The sequence below is a fragment of the Ambystoma mexicanum genome, chromosome 11 (assembly GCF_040938575.1).
Source record: "Ambystoma mexicanum isolate Mex_15411 chromosome 11, UKY_AmexF1_1, whole genome shotgun sequence".
NCBI classification, from domain to species: domain Eukaryota; kingdom Metazoa; phylum Chordata; class Amphibia; order Caudata; family Ambystomatidae; genus Ambystoma; species Ambystoma mexicanum.
The window spans coordinates 398,954,273-398,980,997 of NC_090934.1; the positions used below are offsets into that span (position 1 = coordinate 398,954,273).

The 26,725-nt window shown below is 42.7% G+C and overlaps 1 protein-coding gene across 3 annotated transcripts in view; it reads right to left on the bottom strand.

Annotated features, from left to right (window-relative positions):
• Window positions 1-26,725, bottom strand: part of DDB2 (damage specific DNA binding protein 2) — a 620,403-nt gene that overhangs the window by 239,938 nt on the left and 353,740 nt on the right. For all 3 annotated transcript variants that reach the window (XM_069623161.1, XM_069623160.1, XM_069623162.1), the window contains exon 9: window positions 19,443-19,607. In XM_069623161.1, the coding sequence (XP_069479262.1) occupies window positions 19,443-19,607 (165 nt within the window). The remainder of the gene's footprint in view (window positions 1-19,442; window positions 19,608-26,725) is intronic.

The following is a 26,725-nucleotide window of genomic DNA, read 5'->3' on the forward strand; positions in this document are numbered from 1 at the left end:
TTCTGCAGTCCCTGAAGCGAGAAGTCTTCCTTAGAACTCTGCAAGGCTGGATCTGTCATTCAGGTGCCTTGAGGTCATACAAAATTCGACGATTTGGAGATGAAGAAAATGTTTCCTGGGCCCAGGAAAACTCTGAGATATTACACTAGAACACTGCACTAAACATGTTTACCAAAGGACTTAGTATTAATAGTATTATTCTGAAGATTGCTGCCTGGGGTGAAGCCTACGCTCTGCCACCTCATTGGTTAGGGTCTAAAAGAACCAAAGTGAGGTGGAGGGACTACACACGAGAATAGCTTGACAGGTCTATGTATAGCCTTTTTCGACAGAAAAAGTTTTGTATATGTATATTTGATTTTAAATTACAGAGGATTCCCAGTCTGATGACAGAGAATATTCAAGCATGTGAATCTATGAAAGATCCAATGCTGGAGAAGTCTGGAATACATGAACGTGACAAGCTTGATGGGGTGGACTGAATGGATCCAACCCCAGAGTTAGAGGACTGTATCCCAATACTCACCATCAAGATGGTCTTGTGGAATATTGCAGGAATTAGTAGTAAACATCTGGTGGACCCTATGTGGTGCAACTTCATTTGGAGGTTCTAACTGATATAGTTCAGGAAATATGGGCTATGTAACAACTAGTGTTTCAAAGCTATCAGACTGTCTCACTGCCAGGAATGAAAGGCCAGAGAGGGAGACCATATGGTGGTCTGGTTGTTTTGATAGATGTGGCACTCAACTGCAATGCTGAAATGTGCAAATCTGGTTCCAATAATCTTGAATATATAACAATATGACTTCAGGGAGACCCCTACCTATTTATAATCGACCAGTTCCGCGATTAGTCAAACACGGTGGTGTTGCTTCAAGAACTAGTAGGTAAAAGGCAGGGGTATGATCGCAAGAGAATACTTATTATATTGGCCGGCAAACGCAACTTGAAATTCGAACATTGAAGGAGCTAGAGGGACTTTGGGATGTTTATGATGGGGTTTAGGACATCCAGACATTGATATCTACTCCTCCCAAAAGGGCCCATCATAATGCTATACACACCGCTAGAGCCCTATATGGCATGTAATGGCCGACTGAGAGGTGATCAGACAGCCAAAGATACTTATTTTGAGCATCATAGTTCATCACCAATAGATTATTTTTCTAGTTTCTGTTATAGACTGGGGACTGATACAATGTTTTGAAGTTCTAGAGTGTGAGGAGAGCGATCATAAACCGATGGCAGTTGCATTAAGTGTTCCTACAGTGCTCGAGCTCCAGTAATAGATGTAGTGGGCCATGCGTGCCAAGTTATTAAATGGGTTGATTTGAACACACCAGCACATAAATCTAAAATCTACCATACCTAGATGGAAAAGATAGAAAGTCTCTTTAGAATGCATCATCATGATTTAGCAATGGTGGATGGATTTATTCAACTAGTCCCTGATCTACAACCACTAGTGACAAAACCCAGACCATCGATTTGAAAGAAAACCATAAAACAAGAGAATTGGCAAAATGCAGAGTGTAATGCAGCTAAACATGAGCTAATAACTTGCTTAAAAGCTGACGCCAAAGTTAATAAGATGGAACTGAGTGGGCTACGGGCAACATTTAAGCTTATATTGAAGAGGAAGAAACAAGAGTTTGTAAAATCTAAATAGGAAGGGGTAACACAGGCTGCTAACCAGGGTAACACCAAAATGTTTTGGGAACTAGCACGTTACAAGGGGTCAGTGAGAGAGAAGAAAGTCCCCTGTAGTATAACCCCAGCGATGTGGAAATCCCGTTTTATGATATTATATCGGGACAGCTCAACTGAGCATGCAACAATAGAAGGTTTGCACTGTTTGGTCTGGGGTAGGGACTTTGAGAACAAAAACAGGGATATTTTTAAGGTTAGTCTAACTGATATCCACAAAGCTCTCCAAGCTTGTCTGTATGCTTTAATCCTTCATCTTGCTGCCCCCCCACCCCCAAGAAGCCCTCTCCTGCAATCCCCCCTGCCTCATCAATCCCTCCTTGCCCATTGTGGGAGTTTGTATTGACACATTATGGTGATGCTATCACCACCTTGTTGCTGATGCTTTGATTTGACTTTTTTGGACTCATGTTGGTTCACCCATCTCGAATCTTTATGTTCACATGCTGGACTTCCTTAAGCATCACGTAATCTTGGTGACCATGAATCATGTTGTGCCCATCTATGACTTGAATCCTTGCTTGCACTTGCTGATCTCTTGCAACATTATGTGTTCAGTATTGACCTCTGCAACTTAATGTGCTCTCTCCACTTGCTTATGTGCTCTATAACACTGCATTTCACAGGCTTGCTTCTTCTCTTTCACCACACTCACTGCTTCTCGTTCTTCTCTTCCTCTCCCTGTCTTTTCCCTCTCTCCTCTCCTGTCCCATTCCCCTCACTTTATACTATGCACTTACTCTATCCGAAATGTCGTCAGACCTAGTACGATAGTCGTTTCTTATGTTCTGCTCCCTCCCCCCGACTCCTCTCACTCACCTTTCTGTCAATCTCCAGCACTACCAGAAATGTTGTCAGGCCTAGAGCGATAGTCACTTGTTTTGTTCCTCTTCTTCCCTCACCTTTTGTCATTCCTCTGCACTACCAGAAATGTCATCAGGCCTAGCATGATAGTCGCTTGTCTGTCTCATCTCCTACCTCCCACTCTTAATGTCTCAAGGCCTTGTAAGAATGTCATTGTAGTTTCCCTGGCTCCCTCCCTTGCCTTGAAGCGCTTTGAAACACGTGTGTATAGGAGCTATACAAATAAACTATCAATATCAAAAGCCCAGAAGGGAAGGAAAGCCCCAGGGCCCGATAACTATTTAATCTTTAAAAAGATCAATGGGAATGTTATCTGGGCCCCATTATTTCAGCGATTATTTAATGCAGTCTTGCGCTTGAATAAAGTCCCACCATCATGGCATCATGCAACAACTGTCCCAATCTATAAAAAGGGAGGGTAAAGAGAGTCCAAGGAACTATAGGACACTGCATGAAAGGTTTTACGAAAGCAATACACCTGCATTTACAAGCTTGGTCCACTGCTAAGGAGATTATAGATCCCCACAAGATGGCTTTCAAGCTAGTAAAAGTATACTGGACCAGAATTTCAGTTTATTTCTTCTGATCCAGAAATACACTCTTTTGAGGATATCTAAATTCTATGCTGTTTATATTGATTTAAAGACTGCTTTTGACAGAGTCCCCAAGTCTGTACTGTGGCAGGTTTTGGTCAATAGGGGCATCCCAGGTCACCTACTAACTATAATTCAGCAATTGTATTCTGTAAGGAAGGCATGATATGAAACAGTAAGACTGACACAAGTGATCACAGTTCAAGGATGTTTATTGAACTTCAATTGGGTTTGATAAATTCCCATCTAATCCTAAATTTAAAGATGGGAGCAAGCTACGACCATCAAATAATAACACATTCCTAGTCAAGTCTGTCAAAATAAAAAAGGCCTATACTAATAAACCTATTGCCAATCCTTACTTCTAAATACAAATAGTGTGGGAAACAATTTAATGCAAAAAATAAAAGTTCAAGAAATTATATGTCAGAATATTCAAGCCTATGGCTTCCCTTCCCATTGTTGTCAGCATGGGACAAGGCTTCACACTCGAGCTTAGCACACTCTCTGGCTTCTCTAGCATGAGGTTGCAGTTCAAAACTTCAACATCAGGGCCTCCTGTGCCCAAGTCTCTTTTCCATTCAAAGTCTCTTATTTCAGAGGGCCTGATGCAACACAACAAACATTACAGTTCCTTCCTTCTTAGGACTTCACATACAACTTCTCGCTTGATTTACTGTTCACCCCGGGTCCGTCAGCGCTGGGCTCAGAACTACTTTAACACAAAATCTTTAATTGGTCTCCCTCCGCTGGGCTCGGACCAAATACCTCTACTTCATCAAAATCGATGGGGTAAATGTGTTACAGGGAAGTGAATACCACGTCTCCCCATCCGGTGTCCCACTCCCTAAAACTATGTCACCCAGGTGATCCTTCCGCACTGGTCCACCCCGACGAACTGGATCCAAAAGCAATGGCCGTGTCCTTGCCACCTGGATGATAGGTCCCCAGGGTCTAGTGGGCGAGACACCTTCTGGCTTGTCACATGCCCTTGGCCTTTGCAATGTAGCTGCATCTGTTTCACAGGGAAACCGAGAAAGGAAATTGACGTTGCCCTGGTCTTTACCTTTTCGGTGCTCCACAGTGAAAGAGTAGGGTTGCAAGTCGAGGAACCATTGCATGACTCGAGGGTTAGAGTCCTTTCGTTGGCTTATCCACACTAATGGAGAATGATCAATGACGAGTGTGAACTTCCTTCCTAGGAGATAGTATTTTAGATTGGTGATGGCCTATTTGATGGCAAGGACCTCTAATTCTAACTATCGGTTTTTTCACATGGGAAGAGTTTTTCGACTAGTGAATATGATAGGGTGTTCTAATATATCACAAACCTGTGACAAAACTGCTCCTAACCCTGTATGAGAAGAGTCAGTTTGTAACACAAACTCTTTCCTAAAATCTACTACCTTAAGGATCAGGTTCTGGCACAGGGTCTGTTTTAAGCAGTTTAAACATACATCGTCCTTATCAGTCCAATGAATCTTCTGGGGTTCGGCGTTCTTTAATTTTTCTGTCATACTGGCTGTTCTGTCTGAGAAATTAGGGATAAACCTACAGTAATATCCGATTAATCATAAGAAAGCTCTGAGGTCTCTCTTGGTTTGAGGCGTGGGGGTATCTAGGAAGGCGTTCCCTTTTTCTCATTGAGGCTGCACACTGCCATTCTTTACAAAGAAGCCGAGATATTTCACGACTGATTAAGCCAGCTTACATTTGGATGGACTGGCATGTTAAGCTGGATTCTCTGAGGGCTCTCATAATAGTAAAGAGATGGAAAAGATGATCTTCCCAAGTCTTACTATAAATGACTGTCGTCAATTTAAGCCCCACAGAAATTGAAGTAGGACTGTAATATCCTGTCCATAAGTTGTTGGAAAGTGGCTGGGGCCCCAGTCCCAGGGGCATTGAGAAATCGGTCTTTTCCTTATCAGGTCTATGTACTTGGACCTGCCAGTATCCCTTGGTTAAGTCTAGGGCTGATAAGAAGGTGGCATTTCTGACTTTATCAATCAATTAATCGATGCGCAGCATAGGACAGGCATCGAAGATGGAGATGGCATTGACCTGTCGGAAGTCTATGCAAAGCCTCCAAAAAGGATCAGGTTTTGTGACCAACACAATAGGGGAGGACCATGGGCTTGAAGAGGGTTTGATAAGATTGGCCCTTAACATGTTGTTCACTTCCTCAACCACTGTCTGTCTACGGCCTTCCGGGAGTCCATCTGGTTTCAAAAGGACTACTTTTCCCTTTGGAGTTCTGATATAATGATAAGTGCCATGCACTCTAGCTGGTATCTCGCAGAATACATTGGGGAATGTCGTGACAATTGTTTAAGTCTCCTTGTTGTTGACTAGATAGCTCTTGGGGAAATCATTCAAAATGATCTATTTCCTCCGGTACCAAACAGGACAGTATTGAGGCAGTGGCTGCAGAAGGATTTTCTTTCCACGCGTTTAAGAGATTTACGTGGTAGGGCCCACCCCTTTTGTTTCCTATCAGGTTGGGCTATTTTATAGGTAACGGTCCCTGTTTGCTCTAGTACTTCATATGGCTTATTCCACTTTGAGACAAGTTCATTTTCAGAGTTAGTAAGAGGACCAATACCTTTTGTCCTATTGAAAAAGATCTTATGTTTACCTTCTTGTTGTAGTGGGATTTTTGTTGTGCTGGGGCTTTTTCCATGCGAGTACAGACTAGATAAAAAAAAGAATAGGAGAAAGTGGGGTAACTAGTTACTGTGTGCGCAGGGACTCCAAGTTACTGATTTGATAAATTGTTGTGACTACCTAGAATATGTACTAATCAGAAAGTGGTAGCTGGGATTTTTTTGTGGAACTGAAGGGCTACCCTAGCCCAACTGCAAAAATATCAAAGGACCATTGGTTGCACTGATACACGCTAAACCCTTATATAATGTGTTCAGCAACTTTTTTCCTTAGAAATGAGAGGCCACTTTAGGGAATTTGCCTTAAGACTATTGTCATTTATTATGCATTAATGCAAATTCAAAATTTGTGGTTAGGAATCTACTCTAGTATTATGATTGAACATTTACTCCACATATACAATCACAACATGTGCAGACCTTGAATATTCAGGTTTTGCTCCTCTCATATAAGAACACTTTTTGGTATGTTCCCAAATTAACCGTGACACTCTCTATTGTGCAGAACAATCTGTACTAATTGTGTGCCTAAAAGGTCAGCGAGTGAATATCACCAGTACTGATAGTGTTCTGCTACAGAAATATCAAACAGTGCTAATAGTGCTGTACCACTAAGGTACCAATGGTTTCCAACTCGTGTTGCGACCCTTGGTTCCTCGTCAGGGCACAAAATCACACACTGCATACGTAAATAGATGTCACCTGTCTCAACATTAATCTAAAAAACCTGTACAATTGGACAAAGTGAACAAAGGAAGAGGGGAGAGAGAAAGAGGGAAACAGTTAATAGTGAGCTTGAATTACTGATTTAATTCTGTTCATACATCTAGAACACTTTCTTATTGGATAAGTCAATTATCACATGTATAATTAAATTTCAGTGCACTTCGAAACTTTGAACATTGCCAAAAGGCCTGATTTATGCTTTTTGTATTTCAAAACTATTGCCTTTTGAGACAATGACTTATGGATTCAAAAACTTTGGTTGACTAATATATTCATGGAATATTTATCCAAGAGTACAATGGAGCCTGCTTTCAGCCCTCGGTTTCAACAATTGGTGCACATCAGAAAGAATTATTGTAAGCATGCCCATACGCTAACTGCTAATTCTAAAACACTTAATGATGGACAATTCCTAAATTTGCATAAGGTACAGTTATCTGTCACCGATATGTACTCAAACACTGGTGATTGACTGTGCCTCATTTATTTGATGTTTTCTTTTTGCTTCGTATTCATCAATCTCGTGGGCGTTTGCTTTCCATCTAATGATGCAAATGATTTACGATCCTCAGCTGTGTGTGAAACATGTTTTACTTATGTTATTGTTTAAAAAATCCATCTTAGTTATACCAGACTATTTAGAACTTGAACAATTTATTTAATTACCAGTCTGTAGCCGTGTCTATAACTCTGCTCTATTGATTTGCTTGCTTTAATAGATACGTCGATGTAGTTCGCACTGCTACAATGTTTCAGAAACCCTGACATTCAATATGGGGTGTAATCGGTACTGCAAAACATGAACGATAAGTCTGATGTAAAATAATATGTACTAGTCTTGGAACTGTGTGTTCTATCATTCACGTATGTATCATGTGCATCTGACATCAATTCCGTCCTCACTGAAAACGAATCCGTCCGCCGCACATTGCGAACACTACATTGCGTCTCTGTCAAAGCCCAGCTTGTTGGGAATTCAATGCTTCTATACGGCCGGGTGCGATGGTCATGTGACATGTCACGTGACTAACATCAATAGTGCGCACCTGTTTGTGATATTTATAATAACGTGGCTAAAAGTGGGTTTCCTTCTTGAGTATTAAAATAGAATCAGACTATTTAACAGCCCACTTAATCCTCATTTGGGATTGTATTTCGAAAAGCGTGACCTGCGGTTGTTACGTTTCCTACATGTCACAGAAGTTATTTTGACAAGTCATTGGGCTTGTGGTAAATCATCATGTGTGCGTTGGCTTGAGTTCCCTTTTGACTTATTGTAAACAAACTATGAAATTACTGGATAGTGATTCTTAAAAGTTGTCTATGCTTACGCATAGGAAATTCTGGATAGGACTGTTATTTGTTATTCCAATTTACACAGTCGGTTTTGTGGTACCGGGGTGTGATGCAGGCTCCACTGCACCTCTCTAAAGATGGCTATTATCTCACATCTTGCGATACAAATAAACATTCATGACAGTGTGATATATTATACAGTAAGGCACCATGTTATATTCTATGATTAGGCCTAATCGATCCTCCCTGGCGGGGGAGGAAGGGCAAAGATTCATCACCGCCACCTTCATTAGTCATGGTTTGTTACTATATAGTACATAATATCATTGGGGAAGAGGCATTTTTGACATGTTCGTTGTTCACAATTACATGAGGTATAATCCATAGGTAGGGAGATCCACATTGTTATTAAAGAAACACATTCAGTTCATACTCCTTGTTCAGTCCGAGTTTTAAACATCTCAATTTACAAATAGCATGAGCTTCCATTTGGCGGGGGTATAGTTGATGGTCTCCTCCTCTGATATGTGGCTGGGCTTGCTGTAGCCCCACAAATTGAATGTCTCTACTGTTCTCGCTTTGATGGTACGTTTCCCAATGAAGGGCAAAGGGAAGTTTCGGGTCTTGACTATTCAAGTTGGCTTAATGTTCACAAATTCTCACTGTGAGCTCTCGAATGGTGCTGCCAAGTTAGACTTTCTTGCATACACATCACCGGATACACCACATATTTCGTCTTGCAATTAATAAAGTCTTTGATCTCAACCTCCAGACCTCCATGGCAAGTGAAGAGCCTCATAAGTGACAATGCGAATTAGCAAAAATTGCAGTTTCCACATTTGTGAAACCCTGTTCTATGACTGCTTAGCCAGTTTAAAGTTACCTTGCTGTCGGGTTTGGATGCAAGAAAAGAGGGACTTCATTTCATTTTTAGGGTCAGTGATTTGGTATAGATATTTTTGGGCTTTGCTGGAATATATGGTGTCAAGTCCCGGTCCAACTTCAGGATGTGCTATTGTTTATTGAGCAATGCATAAATATGTCTGCTGTTACTTGAATATTTGATAATGAAGCAAAAAACATAACCTAACGACTATGGAAAGATCAGCGTTATGTGAATTAGCTCAAGATAATAAAATCACCATTAAAGAAGCCAACAAAGGTGGAAACATTGTAATTTTAAACAGGCAAGGCTATATACGTATGGGCTATGACCATTTATCCACACCAGGGTGTTATAGACAACTAAATCTTTCTGCTAAAACCGTTCAAGATTTGAATAATCTGGTACAACATTGGTACACAAAGGGTCTATTGACAGACAATGAAAAGTCCTTGCTAATGTTTGTTTGTTTATTTATTTATAGCGCGCGCCAGACCAGGGAGGTATCCAGGCACGTGTTCAAGAATACTTTAAGCTTACATGTTGCAGTTACACATTCCAAGTAATTACAAGATACATTGATAGCAAGGGTGTGACAGTATTCATGGTTATATACAGTTGCAAACAGATACACATTCCAGGTTACATGATGCATTGACAGCAAAAGGATGGCAATATGCATGGTTGTATGCACAGGTGTTTGTACACAGAGGTGTATACACAGTAGACGTTGACAGTTAAAAGAGCATGTCCGTGTGCGTTTAGTTGCAGGTTAACAGGTGGGTCAGGCATGAGTAGTTCTAGTGTCGCTCAGTTATGGGTCATTTTCTTTGAGCCATTTAATGCAGTTGAGTCTGAAGTGTGGATAGCATTGGTCCGATCTTAAGGAGGATGGGAGGGAGTCCCACAGCTGGGCAGCTTTGACAGGGAAGCTGTTGCCTCCGGCTGTGCTCAATTTAAATGGGGGTACAACTAGCTGGTTGGTATATGCTTCTCGGGTGGGTCTATTGGAAGTTCTTTTTTTGAATCTTTCTGTTAGGTATTTGGGGGCTGAGCCATTGATAATTTTGAACGTTAGTGATACTGTTTTAAGTTTAATTTTGTCAGCTGTAGAGAGCCAGTTAGATTGCCTTCTGATGTTCGATATATGCTCTCTTCTTGGGATTCCTAGTGCGGCTCTAAGGGCATTGTTCTGCAAGGTTTGGATTTTTTGCAGCGTGTGTTTATTAGACCCTAAGTATAGTGCGTTGCAATAGTCCAATTTGGATAATACCAGAGCTCTTGATAGGGTGAGGCAGCTGGTGGTGGACAAGTAAGGTTTAGCTGCTCTAATCAGTTTACAGGTGTATGCGGTGCTAGAGGCCATCGCACTGACCTGTTTTGTTAGGGAGAGGCAGGAGTCGAGGTAAAAACCTAGTGTTTTTACCTCTTTTGCTACTTTGATGGTGTTGCCATCTATAACATATCTATATATAATCAGATCTAAACCCTTAATGCCGACAATCTATTTCCTACCGAAGGTTCATAAAGCCTATGATTCTCTCCCCTCAGTAAGACCAATCGTGAGTGGACAAGGCTGGGCCACGGAAGGCCTATCCGAGTACATTGATGCTGTTATAATAACCTGGTACCTAAAATAACAGCATATCTCAAAGACACCACACACACATTGAACCTGCTAGATCAAATCATTTGGCAACCATGATTCCATCTAGCCACTTTGGACGTAAAATCTCTATACACTGCCATTCAACATCATTTAGCATTAGAGACCATAGATTTTTCTTTTAGGACTTTCCCAGCTTCACATACCACACACGTACAAATTATCAAATCTTTTCTGCCCGTCACACTCAGTCATAATCAATTCATTTTCAACCAATAATACTTTCTCCAAACCAGTGGCATCGCCATGTGAGCAAAATATGTCCCCTCACTTGCAAATTTATTCAAGGCCTTTTTGAACATACATTCACTTATAAAGAACATGAATTTTCTAAAGAAATCCACTTGTGGAAACGTTATATTGATGGCGTTTTGTTAATAAGGGACGGTTTCGCAAGACAGATTTGAGCTCTTTCTTAAATATCTCAACAAAAACAATTTTGGAATTGAATTCACAGGTCAGATTGACCAATCATAAATAGCCTTTTTAGATTTGAATATATATATTGAGAATAATATTCTGAACTCTAGCACCCACAGGAAAGTCACAGCTGTGAATTCTACTTTACATGCAACAAGCTGTCATAAGAAAGGAGTGATCAATAATATACCACAGTGAGAATTTTACTGTGCCAGACGAAATTGCAGCACAGATGTATCTTTCAAATCAGAATGTAAACTGATTGGGGACAGATTCAAGAAAAGAGGGTATCCAGACCAAATCGTTGATCCGGCTCGGACGGCAACTGACCAATTGGATAGAAAACATCTACTTGGTAACAAAAAATCCAAGAAAGGTACCTATCCAGAAAGTATCAACTTCATTACCAAATATTCACGTAACAGCAGACATATTTATGCATTGCTCAATAAACATTGGTACATCCTGAAGTTGGACCGGGACTTGACACCATATATTCCAGCAAGGGCCAAAATTATCTATACCAAATTACCAACCCCAAAAATGAAGCTAAGTCCCTCTTTTCTTGAATCCGAAATACAACAGCAAGGTAACCTCAAACTGGCTAAGCAGTCATAGAACAGGGTTTCACAAATATGGAAACTGCAATTTTTACAAATTCACACTGTCGCCTAAGAGGAACTTCACTTGCCATGGAGGTCTGGTGGTTGAGATCAAAGACTATTAATTGCAAGATGAAATATTTGGTGTATGCGATGATATGAGTATGCAAGCAAGTCTACGTGGGCAGCACCATTTGAGAGCTCAGAGTGAGAATTTGTGAACATTAAGCCAACTTGAATAGTCAAGACACAAAACTTCCCTTTGCCCTTCATTGGCAAACATACCATCAAAGCAAGAACAGTAGAGACATTTGATTTGTGGCGCTACAGCAAGCACAGCCATATATCAGGAGGAGGAGACTGGCAACTATACCTCCACCAGATGGAAGCTCATGCTATTTGTAAATTGAGATGTTTAAAACTCGGACTGAACAAGGAACATGAACTGAATGTGTTTCTTTAATAACAATGTGTATCTCCCAACCTATGGATGATACCTCAAGTAATTGTGAACATGTCAAAAATGCCTCTCCCCAATAATATTGTAGCTTTGTGACCTATGTACTATATAGACCCTTTCCCCCTCCTCCCCCGCCGGGGAGGATCAATTAGGCCTAATAATAGAATATAATGTGGTGCCTTGATGTATAATGTATTGCACCATCATGAATGTATATTTGTATCGCAAGAAGTGAGCAAATAGCCGTCTTTAAAGAGGTGCAGTGGAGACTGCATCACACCCTGTTGCCACAAAACCGACTAAGTAAATTGGAATAACAAATGACAGTCCTATCCATCCAGAATTTCCTATATGTAAGCATAGACAACTTTTCAGAATCACTATACAATAGTTTCATAGTTTGTTTACTATTAGTCAAAAGGGAACTTGAGCCAACGCACACATGATGATTAACCACAAACCCAATGACTTGTCAAAATAAATTCTCTGACATGTAGGAAACGTAACAACCGCAGGTCACGCTTAATGAAATAAAATCCCAAATGAGGATTAAGTGGGCTGTTAAATAGTCTGATTCTAACTTAATACTCAAGAAGGAAACCAACTTTTAGCCATGTTATTATAAATATCACAAACAGGTGCGCACTATTGATGTTAGTCACGTGACACGTCACGTGACGTGACCATCGTGCCGGGCCGTATATAAGCATTGAATTCCCAGCAAGCCGGTCTTTGCTGGAGACGCAGTGTAGTGCTCGCAATACGCGGCGGACGGAATTGAGGTAAGATGCACGGGATACATACGTGAATGATAAAACAAACAGTTGCAAGACCAGCACATATTATTTTACACCAGACTTATCGTTCATGTTTTGCAGTACCGATAACACCCCATATTGAATGTCACTGGATTCTAAAACATTGAAGCAGTGCAAACTACATGGATGTATCTATTAAAGCAATCAAACCAATAGAGCAGAGTTAAAGACATGGCTACAGACTGGTAAGAACATCGCTTGCCATTAAATAATTTGTTCACGTTCTAAATAGTCTGGCATAACCAAGACGGATATTGTAACACGAGTAAAACATTGTTCACACACAGCTGAGGATCGTAAATCATTTGCATCGTTAGACGGGAAGCAAACACCCACGAGATTGATGAATACAGAGCTAAAAGAAAATATCAAATAAATGAGGCACAGTTAATCACCCAATCAATCAGCAGCGTTTGAGTACTTAGCAGTGACAGGTAACTGTATCTTATGCAATTTTAGGAATTGTCCATCATTAAGTGTTTTAGAATAAGCAGTTAGCGTATGGGCATACTTACAAACAATAATTATTTCTGATGCGCACCAATTGTTGAAACGGAGGGCTGAAGGCAGGCTCCATTGCACTCTTGGATTAATATTCCATGAATATGAGATTAGTCAACCAAAGTTTTTAAAGTCATAAGTCATTGTCTCAGAAGGGGATAGTTTTGAAATACAAAAAGCATAAATCGGGCCTTTTGACAAAGTTCACAGTTTCGAAGTGCACTGAAATGTAACTATTCATGTGATAATTGACTCATCCAATAGGAAAGTGCTCTAGATGTATGAACAGAACGAAATGAGTAATTCAAGCTCACGTTTAACTGTTCCCCTCTTTCTCTCTCCCTTCCCCCTCTTCTTTTGTTCGCTTTATCCAATTGTACAGAATTTTGATATTAATGTTGAGACAGGTAATATCTATTTACATTTGCAGTGTCCGATTTTGTGCCCCGACGAGGACCCAGAGGGTCGAAACACGTGTTGGCAACCATTGGTACCTTCTGTAGCAGACCACTATCAGTACTGGTGATATTTACTCGCTGACCTTTTAGGCACACAATTAGTACAGATTGTTCTGCACAATGGTGTGAGTCACGGCTAATTTGGAAACATACCAAAAAGTGTTCTCATATGAGAGGAACTAAACCTGAATATACAAGGTCTTCACATGTGATTGTATGTATATGTGGAGTACATTTTCAATCATAATACTGGAGTAGATTCCCAACTACAAATTTTGCATATGCATTAATGCATAATAAATTACAATAGTCTTCAGGCAAATTCCCTCAATTGGTCTCTCATTTTTAAGGAGAAAAGTTGCTGAAAACATTATAGAAGGGTTTAGCGCATATCAGTGGAACCAATGGTCCTTAGATTCCAAACAAGTTTCATATGTTCTCGAAATTGGGTAGCTGTTTGTGAGCGGGAATAGGTGCCGCTCACAAACAGAGAGAAGAATCCGCTGGATGCCAGAGGGGTCTTTCTCACTGCAAATAGGGCCAGTGGAATCATGTAATTCCAGTCTTTCCCTTCCTTGTATACCAACTTTCTTAGGATCATCTTAAGTGTTTTGTTTAATCTCTCTACCAATCCGTGCATCTGGGGGTGGTAAATTGGGTATATATGGAGCAATTCCTTGACTTCACCCATGAGGAGGCGCATGAAATTGGAACTCTGATCTGTTAGAATTTCCTTGGGGATACCAACCCTGGGAAAATATGGCAATAGATGTTTTAGAATGTGTTGGGTTGTGTCGTTCCACATGGGGAATGCCTCTAGGTATCGGGTAGCATAATGAACAATTACGAGGACATATTTGTTAGCCAGTCTAGAGGTTTCCAACGGTCCAATGATATCCGTCCCAATTCAGGAGAAAAGGACTTCTATTATTGGTAAAGGGATCAAAGGGGCAGGCACTGGAATATGCGTACTGGTTTTCTGACATATTTCACATGTCTGAATGAAGTTCTTTATATCAGCATGGATACCTGGGCAGTAAAACTTCCCACTGATGTGCGCCTTGTCTTAGATTGTCCTAAGGGTCCCCCCCTGTCAAATGAGAATGTGCAATCTCTAGCACAATCTTCCGATGGGTTTTGGTGATTACTAACTAAGTTTCTACGCTGGAGGTTTCCTTTCTATACAGTAATCCTTGCCTTAGGAAGAAAATGGGACTTCCGTTCTCTAATCCTTCCCCTTCAGGAAACACCTGCAAGAAAACCTCTGCGAGTGCTGGATCATTTTTCTGGGCAAAGGCTAGATTGAGCAGGATGGTAGGTTCTATTCCTATTGTTTGCCTCAGTGGTAGATGGTTTATCAGCCTCCCCAAAGCCTAAGGTACCTCTCTCAGTTTCTTCTGATTCGCTCTCTATAAAATAGGGAAATAGACCCCCTTCAGGAATTCCCTGTGCAATTTTGTCCACACAATGTACTTCAAATGGAATTTCACCATGGTTCTGAAGGAGAACCTTTATTTCTCCCCGGAAGTCAGGATCTATGATGCCCGCTAGGAGATCCAGACCGAATTGCCAGGCCAGATTTTGGAGCCAATCTTATTTCCCAGGAGGGGGTATTAGGACTAGGTCTGTGGGAATCAAGTTTATGCAAAAGAAAAGTGTTCAAGAAATGATATGTCAGGATATTCAAGCCCTTGGCTTCCCTGCCTTAGGTTTTCAGCATGGGACAAGGCGGCACACTCGAGCTTAGCACACACACACTGGCTTCTCTAGCACGAGGATGCAGTTCAAAACTTCAACATCAGGGCTTTCTGTGTCAAAGTCTCTTTGCCATTCAAAGTCTCTCATTTCAGAGGGCCTGAGGCAACACGACAAACATTACAGTTCCTATCTTCTTAGGATTTCACATACAACAGTGATTTACTGTTTACCCCATGTCCCCCTCCTCCGGGCTTGGACCCATTTTAACACAGAATCTTCAATTGATCTCCCTCTGCCGGGCTCAGACCAAATATCTCTAACTTCATCAAAATCGAAGACTTTCAAATGTGCACTGGATTTTGCTTGACCCATCACAGGACCACTCAGATTTACAATTACCTGTTCGCTTCTTGATATAACCCTTTTCTCAGTACAACGTTTACCCCTTCTCAGCTGGCTACCTTACAGAGACCTTCGATTGAGCATCCATGCAGTGCTGGACCGCTCTATGAAAAGTATTGTATCTTGCTTTTTTAAAGTTCAGTCACAGCAGTTTAACTTTACTTGCGTCTTTTATCACATGCGTTTTAACAATGCTCGTTCCAGTGCTCAACATACAATGTTGCTGCTGGCAACCTTGGCTTCAACACAGACGAGTCTTGTATCAGTCTCCCCCAACTCACCGGCTGTGTTGATTCACTGATGCTTCTTTGTTCTTGGAGCCAAGCACAGTACTACGATGGCCGGCGCTTCTCCTCACCTTGATTATTGGTGCGGGTGGGCCCCGGGTATCTCCGACACACAATGCAGGACTTTTCAGCCTGACATCCTGGTCTTGTGCTTTCTACTCTCAAGGTCTCTGGAAAGTAACAGATCCTTGTCGAAAAGGTCAAGGGAACTTTCCTCCTTGCAATCCCCTTCTGTTTTGCCTTCTTTCCTCTCTCATTCAGCTGTTGTCTTGAAACTGCTGTTTCCTCGTGTGCTTTGCCTTGCTGAGAGTGTGCTCTCGTGCTCCACCTTTAATCCGTATGGGGAAGTTTAATGGAAGTCAGGTGTGTGTGATGGTCAGTAATTGCCTGACCTGGCTTGACCATTGTATTGGGACACGCCATGTACACTGCTCGGGTGTTAGTCTGTTTTCTCTCATACCAGGCTGCCTGTGAGAAATTATTTGTGTTGTAAATGGGGGTAGGGGGTAGAGTTCCTAAAATTCCTACCTGGTAGAATGGGGTAAAGGTGTTACAGGGAAGGGGATACCATGTCTCACCATCCGGTGTCCCACTCCCACAAGACCCCTCAACCTGGTGATCCTCCCACACTGGTCCACCACATGGAACTGGATCCAAAAGCGATGGCCGTGTCCTGGCTACCTGGAGGACAGATCCCTGGGTACCAGTGGGTGAGATACCTTCTGGTTTCTCACAATTCCGACAATAAAGCGGTGGTGCAATGGAGTTTAGGGGGAGAAACTACAGAGCAATTTACTGTGGATCGAGGGGTGAGGCAGGGTTGCGGCCTCACCCTGTCTTGTTTTCCATTTACATTGATGAGGTAATAAGAGCGCTGCACGCAAATTGTATGGATCAACCAACGTTGGGGGCTGATTCCATACCACTATTTTCTTCGTAAATGACGCATTGATTCTGGCCATGACACCTATGGGGCCAGGATCAACCCTGATTACTTTCTTGGAGAAATGCGAAGGGCTACAACTTGCAATCAATACTGATAAGAGAAAGACATTGGTCTTTATGCCCAAGTTTTCAAAGACCAAAAAAGTTAATATCAGTTTGAATAGAAACTATCTTGAGCAAGTTCAGTTCTATGATTATTTGGGTGTAAGATTTGCGGACAATGGTTACTGGTCTGAACAAGTGGGCAATTCTTGCACTAACTGTTAAATATAGCGTGGCAGTTAAGAGATTTCATGAAGCGATTTCATCAGCACTTGAGATCTACAGTGCGAAAATATAATCAGCTGCCCAGTATGCTGGAGGTATATGGGACTATGCTAATTCTGATAAATTGACAGTACTTGAAAAACAATTCTTAAAACAACTACTCATGCTCCCGTCGAGTTATCAGAATGCCCTGATCCATATGGAACTTCATCTCCGACATAGTGGGGATGAGGTGAGCATAAGACCAGCATTATACCAGGTCAGAATTTGGGGACCACCCAACCTTACAAACTATAGGGAATCGCTTGTCTGCATTATGAATTTGGATGGGGGAGGTTGTTACCATGGTTACTGAATGTGAAGAAAGTTTTACACAATTTGAATCTAGGTACATTATGGACCAACCTGACATCTATTGATAAATCTTGTGCAACTATAGTCTAAAAAGCAGCTTGTGTATTTTCAACAAGTAAACTAGTAGATGTTTGTAAATTGCTGCATTCTGGTCAGGAGTACCTGTTAGGAAAAACAGAATTTGGTTATGAGAAATATCGGGACGTGATCCAACCCACTTTAGCGCGCTCACTTTACTTGAGAATGAGATTCAACATCATCATTGTAGCGAGCTTTACTAGCCGTTGGTATGCATTGGGTGACACCACTTGCCCAGTTTGTGGTTTGGAGGCAGAAACAATGGTCCAACTCTCTATTTTGTAATGGCTATGGAGACTTGAGATCATTACCTTAAGGCTTTCTTTAATACAGCAAATATCTGCAGTGCCAACCAGACCATCCTGCCTATTAAACAAATAGTAGACGTGAACATAGAGATTTTGTGAGCAAATTTATACATCGAGCCCGATTTCGTAGAATTAAGGTTACACATTTTTAGTGGTATGGCTAATACCCAATTTGATAAATTGTGTGCTCATAATGAGCCTTTGACGCCAATTACTTTTGTATGATTTTACCACTGGCTTTTAACTATTTCTAAATGGTCGTTTTAATGTTTTATTATCACATTTGAGCTAGAAGCATATTTGCATTTTATTGCTGATTAATTTGACTGTGATTGTAAATTCTGCATTTGCACTTTATCCAGAGCTCATGCCGATTATTGGCTAGACCTATTAATCTATTACCTAAAGATCTTAGCAGACCTATGCACAGAAGGCTGGATTGCTGTATTTGATATGATATGGATTTGTAGCTCGTTTTAAGCTAAGTCAGTATAGCTATGTTTACCATCTATGTATTTGTACTTCATTTTCTACTATGTTGTCATGTGAAAAGTGCAATATTCACCTCTAAGGTTGATCTAAACATTTAAGGCATTAATGCCGAAATAAAGTATCAAAGTGAAACTATTGGAATATTAAATCTTTCAAAATACCTTACAGTGGAAATGTCATAATTAGGACTAATAGGCCTTATAAGAACCTTATCCAACCGAGAGACAAAGCAAATCATATCAAGCTCGTTATAGAATACCATGACGCGATGTTGGCTTCCTATATCAAATTGCCTTGAAAAAGACCAGTTAGGTCGAAACACATGTTGGCTATTCAAAGCAATGAAAGAATGTGATTGATTCCACAATCAACACTTGCATTAAAATGTATATGTGTTCCAAGCATATTAGGAATGATTAAAAAATAACCAACTGCACTATTCAATCGTCTGATTTAAACAGTTGTAACTATTGCTTAAAGCTGGATTTCCACGATTGTACCATTCTAAAAACATAACTTGACATGAATGTTCTTGTTGAATGGAGGGGTTGGGGTTTCGCTGTCACTTCACTCTGTCACCCCCCCTCTCCCCCCCAACTAACACCATTCCCATCCATCCAGGCAGCCTTTGTGAACCTTAGGCCACAGCTCATGTCATAGCCAGCACAATAACAGCAACAGCCAAATTTCTTTACGAAAAATAGGCTGTTCAGTGAAAGCTGCATGCACACGTCGGTCTATTATACAGAAACAGTGCAACACAAACTTGACACGGAGCAGGTGCCTGAAGGGAGCAGCATCATCTTCCCTATAATAGAGAGCAGATCAAGAATGACCTGTGGCCATACTGTACCTATAAGTTGCTTCCTAAAGTTTCATATAGAAATTAAATTTTAAGCACATTTTTGATTTATTCAGCCCGCCATACTGCGCCATTTCAGAGCTCACCGAGATGATACCAGGTGCATTAGGATCATGTAGCTGACACACCATCTTGCCACTGTTTCCATCAAACACATCAACTGTCCTTAATTCATCCGCAGTGTGACCAGGAAACTTGGGATCAGGGTATCGTCCAACCACAATCAGCTCATATCGCGGATGCCAGGTTGCCTAGAAACACAGAAAAAGACAACACATTAGGCACTGAAAACCTTCTTTGCTTGTAGCAGTCCGTCTGGCCTTAAAATCACAGAGTGGTTTATATACATCTCCCACTGTGCCTCTTGTGGAGTGGTTGGTGTTCCCATCCTGATAATAAGCAACACATTTCCCCCAGAGTGTAGAAAGACTAGTATTCATTTAGGTGCCATAACCAGCTTTAACCTACAACACAATTACTCTCTAGCAATGCCTAGGCTCCAAGTTTCTGCTATTAGCCAGAGCTTAAAGTTGGGTAGAATAGTTTGTGTTGGACACTCTTACCTGATCCCTGGCACAGGCTTTACCTTTGCTACACACTCTGTGCTCAAACTTGGTTTCTGACATGGGTCAGAGATGAGGGAAGGCTGGGCTCCCAAAACGGAGGGCTTTGCTGATGGCCCAACCCTGACACAACATTTATTCTAGCCAGTATACATACATGGGCACTGTTATCTGCTATGGGTCTGAATTGCTGGCCTTGCAGGACAGAAGGTGCAGCTTACTACTGAATCCATGACCCCATTTTTATTGTCAACTACTCTGTGCCACTGGTTAGGATTAAGCTAATGCTGGGCTCTGTGAGAAACCAGAAGGTGTCTCACCCGCTGGTTGTCTCACCCGCTGGTACCTGCAGTACCTCTTAGGTGGCCAGGGCACTGCCATCGCCTTTGGATCCAGACCCTGGGGGAGGACCAGTGCGGGAGTATCACCTGGGTGAGGGCTGCTCTGGGAGTGGGACACCGGATGGTGAGCCGCGGTATCCCTCTCATCCCTCTAACACCTTTAGCCCATCCTACCCGATGAGATATTTAGAAACTTCATGCCCCCACCCTTTTCTGCATGAACACTTTTACATGGACAGCCCGCTATGGGAGACAACAGACTCCCGTGTGTTGTGTTCCCTGGCTTGGTCCTGCATGAATGCTTGCTTGAGAGAATGCCTGGTGGAATGTTGTGATGTGAGTGCTCTTACAAGTTCCATGAATGTCAGCTGGAGTGAAGCAGCTTGTGAGAGTGGAGGCCGGTGGATGTCTCCTGTGTATCTTCCTACTTACTTACCCTTGGAATTAACTGATGTTTATACCTTGTCACTGGAACTTAGTAAAGAAGTTCACTTCCCTTACCTGCAGTATCACTTTCATTTCACCCTGCTACACTGTGTACCTGACATGTACCTACAATACGGCCAGGCGAGGTCAGGCAATTATCGACAATCACTCACACCTGACTTCCATTCCACTCAACTACTCGAATACAAGGCGGAGCACAGGAGCATACTCTGTGCAAGGCAAAACACGCAAAGGTACAGCAGTTTCGAGTCAGCAGTTGAACAAGGGAGAAAGACGGGCAGGCACAAGAGGTTTGTGAGAGGGGCAACACCCTTGACCCTTTTGGCAGGAAGCTGTTACTCTCAAGAAACATTCAAGGCAGAAACAGGAACCAGGCTAAAGAATCCTGCATTGTGTGTCAGAGATACAGAGGGTCCTCCCGCTTTACTGGCCAAGGTGGGGAAGAGAAGCAAGCACTGTGGTATCGACCTTAGCTCCAAGAACAAAGCAGCAACAGGGAAAAACATAGCCGGTGAGTTGGGGAGACCGATGCCAGACCAGTCTGTCTTGACGCCAGACCGGTCTGTCAAGGTTGATGTCAAGGTTGCAAGCAGCAACATTGTGAAAACAGAACATTAAAGGGAAAGATGCAATACTGTTCACAGAGTAGTGCAGCACTGTGAATGTGCTCAGTCGAAAGTCTCCGTATGGTATCCTGACAAGAGAAATGCAAGTACAAGATTGATGTGAAGTGTAAATTGTGTAAAGTGAATTGAAGTGGTCCTGCAACTGTTTAAGCAAAACCCATCGCACATTCGAAAGTCATCGATTCTGGTAACAAAAGGAATCTGAGCCCGAACAAGGGAGACCAAGTTGTGGACATTGTGGAAAAGAGTATCTGAGCTCAGACAAGGTGGATCCCTGGTCCGAGCCCGAACAAGGGAGACAAGTCTTGAACGTGTGAGAGTTGAAACCCTGACAAAGGAAAGGAACTTTTGTGTTTTGTTTGTTACATTAGGCCCTCTGCAATAAGAGACTGTCAGTGCGATAGAGACTTTGGCGGAAGGCCCTTATGCCTAAGTGTTAAACTGCTACCTTGTGCCAAGAAGCCAGAGTGTGTGCGAAGCCCGCACGCGCCACTTTTCTCCGTGCTGAATAAGTGGGGAAGGGAAGCCAACTATTCAACTATGCTGACATATCATTTCTTGAACACTTTTCTTTTGCATTCATTACTATCCTGCACCATTTTGTAAGTTCAATAAACACCCTTCAACTGCGATCACTTATGTCTGTCTTTATTGTTTGATACCATGCCTTCCTTACAGCTCTCAGTACATGAGGTTTTGATTGTTAGGAGATCACCAACCCTGTCTGAAATATGTTCTCTAATACTGTGCTCAGATATTCACCTGTCACGGGTCAAGGTTGACATATGCTTTGCTCGAGTACAGATGACGCTCACCGTTATCAGATCCATGACTCTTTCTATTATTATTGAGCTGTACAGTTTCTCCCATGAATAAGGCATGGTTATGTGTCAGGCTCACAGTACGGAAGGCTCAGATTGTTAGTGAATCGAGGCTCTTGTGTTCAGCTTGTCCATTATGACTGTTCACAGACACTCTGTTTCTGTTCCCATGGTCGAGCAATTGGGAGCTTGGTTCGCAGTTCAGAAGACTCTGCTCTTTAGCAGTCTTAACTCTCTATCATTATTCTATAACTCCTGTCAATATGGCCCGCCAATCCATTTTGCGTGGGTCAGAACAGAAAGGGCTCTGCATTGCTGCAGGTTCAACCCTGTGTTTACTTTATTTATGTGAGAGTAGTAGAGGTTAGCTGCAAGGAACTTTAGAGCATGCTTGGGTTGTGTGTGGTGTCACAGCTGCAAGGACAGCAGAGGTTGATCTTTGTGCGGGTGCACCCGACACTATGGATACAAAATTTACTTTGGTGTGCTTTGTACGATTACATTTGAAAATAAGAATTCTATTATTAAAATTACTAATAATAATAATAATAATATTATTATTATTATTATTACGGTATTTATTGAGCATGGACCTAGCTTCATGAAGAAACAGTGCACTTTACAACTCAAAGATTGTCAAGTCAATTGAATGGTGGGAGGGAAAACAAGCAATGCAGTGGGAGAGGGTATGGGACGTATGACAAGATAGGCCAGTTTCAGCAGATACATAAGATTTTTTTACAATACGCATCCAAAGAGTAGTCAGGATGTTATGGGAGCCTATGTGATCAGTCATGGATGATGGTGGAGCAGGGGACTCTACCGAGGAACAATCAAATGGAAAATGGTGTTGCAGTATTTTCATTGCAACAGTGCTCTCCAGCACACAGGGAAATAAATGTCAGTGGTGGTTTGTTAGCTATCAGCGAGTAAAATGCTCCAAACCTTTCAGTGTGCACATTCAGAGGAGAAAGTGAGGTTGGAGATGAAGGCAGTGTCGGGTGCGTGGTCGCAGATTTTGACGAAGTCCCCTGTTTGACTATTGGGGTACAGGATTGCATAGCCATGGGGGCCAGTGTGACAATCCTTCAGATGGTGTTACTTCTTCCCATGGGACAATCCCTCCCACCGCTCCAGTAGTGCCCCTAGGGGTGGTAACAGAATTGGATAGCCATAGGGGTGGGCCAGTGTGACAATCCTTCAGATGGTGCCACTTCTTCCCAGGGGAGGATCCCCGTCCTCCCCGCAAGTAGTGCACCTAGGGATGGTAACAAGTAGGAGAATCTCATGGAGAGATACTCTCCTGGTGATTAGGACGAGATTGGTAGGCACAGCCCCTTCAAAACCCAACCCGGTAGGCTGATGACAGTACCTGAACTTTATGGGTCTAAACTCTAGTCCAAAACCATGTGTCCTTGTGAAACATCGACCGATCCTGATATTTTAGGTACTGAGATGAAGAAGCACTCGAGAATGATACAAGCGGCCACGAAAAACACCAGAACGCTGTAGTCAATGGAATGGACGTTACGTCAGAGCGGTCTCTACTATATAGTGGAGTCAGAAACATAGAAAAGGGGCAGTGTACTGAGCAGAATACCAAGGAGAGTACCACAGAGAGTACCGGACATAGTGAATCCAATTGAGTCATCACGATTCCCTGGCAGTGACCTTCTCCCATGTGGCCAGGGGACAGCAGCCACTAACTGATCCTGGCCACGAGGGCGGCTATATGAGGGTGGATCACATGGGACGAGAACACTACCGGGGAGATGTCATGACTTCATTGGACGAGACGAGGTATTTCCCGCCTTTCCCATGAGGAAGACTCTCTAATACCCAAGACCTTAATGGCCTACTGTCAGCTGTTTGTTCCCCCTTGTAGAGGAAGTAAATAAACCTCTTCCCAATATTCTTCAGGTCAAACCCCCATCTTTGAACTAGACACACAAAGTTCCATCCAAACCCTTTGTGCTCCCGATATACCTTTATGTCAAAATATTCAATGGACTCCAACTCCCATAATCACCGAAGTACTGAGATAAGGAGGATGAAGGAGTTGGTGCCAGTTAACAGGAGACCGAAGCTCAATGTGCAGACTAGTTGTTCTATAGAATTACCTGTGAACGGGACATTTAAAGATGGCAACGGCACTACTGAGTGTGATGGTGCAGGAGAAGACGTTGGTTCCGATGCAGAGGCTTTACGGTGTGGGAGACATGTACCGGTGTGGCGGAGCAGAGGAGTCCATCCAGACAGAAGGAGAAACAAGTGCGCAAGCAGGATGTGCTGTGGAGACACGTGAGCAGCAAGAGAGTTCCTGGGCATTCTCTACAGCTCGAAGAGGCAGAGTTCTCCAGACCAGGAACTGATGGGAAGCAGGTGTGTGTGACCGCGATGCTGCGAAGGGAGCCGGAAGGCCGTCTGCCCAATCCAGAGTGGGAAGCGAGCGGAAGGTCCATGTTGCATATGTCTGAGAAGGACCGGAGATGCTGAAGAGAACTGGATAGTCAACCGAAAGCAAGTGGGGACCCCGGGGAGTTCCTGCAACCTCTCCAACGACAATTTGAATGTTATGAGACTGCTAACAGAAATGTGAGTGTTCAGCAATGAGAGGGGGACAAAAGGTGTTCATGTTTTTCAACAAAGACATTTATTAAATAAAAAGAGGATGGGGAAATGCCTTTCTAGCCATATTCTAAAGTGGAAATTCCTACCTAGAAAGCAAAACTAAGGTTCTGTCTTTCAGGAAGGCTGTAACTAATAATCTGTCCTTGCGTCCAAACGTCCTATCCTGGCCTCACACTATAAACAAAATAACAAAGGGTGCAAGGAAATGTCTGACTTGATGATGGCAAAAGTGTTTAAAAACCAAAAATAATAACTCCTACGAAAATGTTCTCCAAGGTAAAAGACCCTTGGGCCTAGAGGAGGTTTCCCTTCCCGTAGATTCTTCAAATAGTATTGCAAAATTGTTCCTTTAAGTAACAGTTCCTTTAGACCTGCTTTGGACTCGCAAAGTTGTAGTTTAAGCAGTAAAATTCTGTTCAAGTCTTTCTGTGAAACTTCTTGTAGCTTTGTAGATTGCCTGGGGACTCCCCTGACAGGAACCATGGTTCAATTTCAAATGCCTGGTATACTTGCTTTCCTGGACTTCCTACATGTTTCTCAATTCCTTAGTTAATGCAAAATAGCATACAGCATGAGGTGCTTGTGTAAGGAACCCATGGTGGCAAAAGGAAAGACGGACACAAGTGATCACAGTTCAAGGGTGATTATTAAACTGTATAGTAAGGTTGGGAAAACACCTAATCTAAACCTAAATCTATGATGGGAGCTGTTAGGGAGAATTCTCTGTTTAGGCTGAATTTCCCTACCTAGTGAGTCCCCCAGCAGCTTTGCTGGATTTCTGGGGTTTAATTTTTTCTCCTGCCAAGAGTGAGACTCTTTTACCCTCACTCTTGGACATGTTGAAGTGTGTTTTCTTGGTTAAACCTTGTGTTGAATGGGCTATGGGGTCTCTTACTCCATAGGGCCTCATGTATTTTTGTGATGTGGGTCACACAGCACCCTCTGTGCCGTGACCCAGGGGTGTCCTAGGGACTCCCCAACATAGACTCCATACCCTGGGACTGACTACTGTCTCCCAGGGCATGTAAAGTCACCAAAGACTTTGCTAGTCTTGAATCCTGAACAGAACCAGTACAAACCATCATATTGTGGACGTACTGGCTGGGGCAATTCGATTGCCCCAGGGTCTGTTAGTCGAGGGGGCACGTCTCCGTCCCCCCTGATCGAGTTTTGGCTGGTGGCAGTGGAAACTACTTTTTATATTCGACCGCGAATATTTCCCTATGGGATTTCCCATTGTTTTAGGCTAACACATTTAATTATTTATTTACGGTAGCCTTAAACATACCACCGGTTTATATATTTATTTTTATAACTCCGGTTGGGACTTTTTGCCAAAACTTGATTCTAAAATGGCGTTGGTGTTCGCCTCTGTAACTCTGACCCAAAGTGGAGCCCTTTGTTCCACTTTTGGCGGGCTTCTCCACAGAAGCCCTCCAAAGTGGTGCCACTCTGTCTGGGGTACTTAGGAGGGGTGGAGGGGGATTTAGGCACCCTGGACTGAGTTACCTTGGTAACTCAAGTCGCACTCCGTCCTGATTGGCCCAAGTGGTGAGCCGCCCGGCTCACCACTTAGCATGGTTGAGTGACAGCTAGGCTGGGTGAATGGGGGTTTGCTGCATAAAAGCAGGGCTTTGGGGACTGGGACTTCAGAAGTCGCCACAGGACCAAGAATCCGACGAGGGAAGAGCTGAGCCGACCTGCTTCGACGACACCACCCGGTGGAGCCCTGCTGAACCGTCTCACCACTTTTTCCCGACGACCGAGGAGAACTCTTAACGGAGTGGCTCCTTCCCTTGACTGGTGGGGACAACCAGTTTTCGCCTTCTTTCCGTTCTTTGAGGTATCTCGTGGCCGCCTTGCCTGTGCCAAGCACCCCGGCAACCGGAATACCACACTTTACCCCCATACCGCGAAAGTCGGCACCAACCCTTTAACCG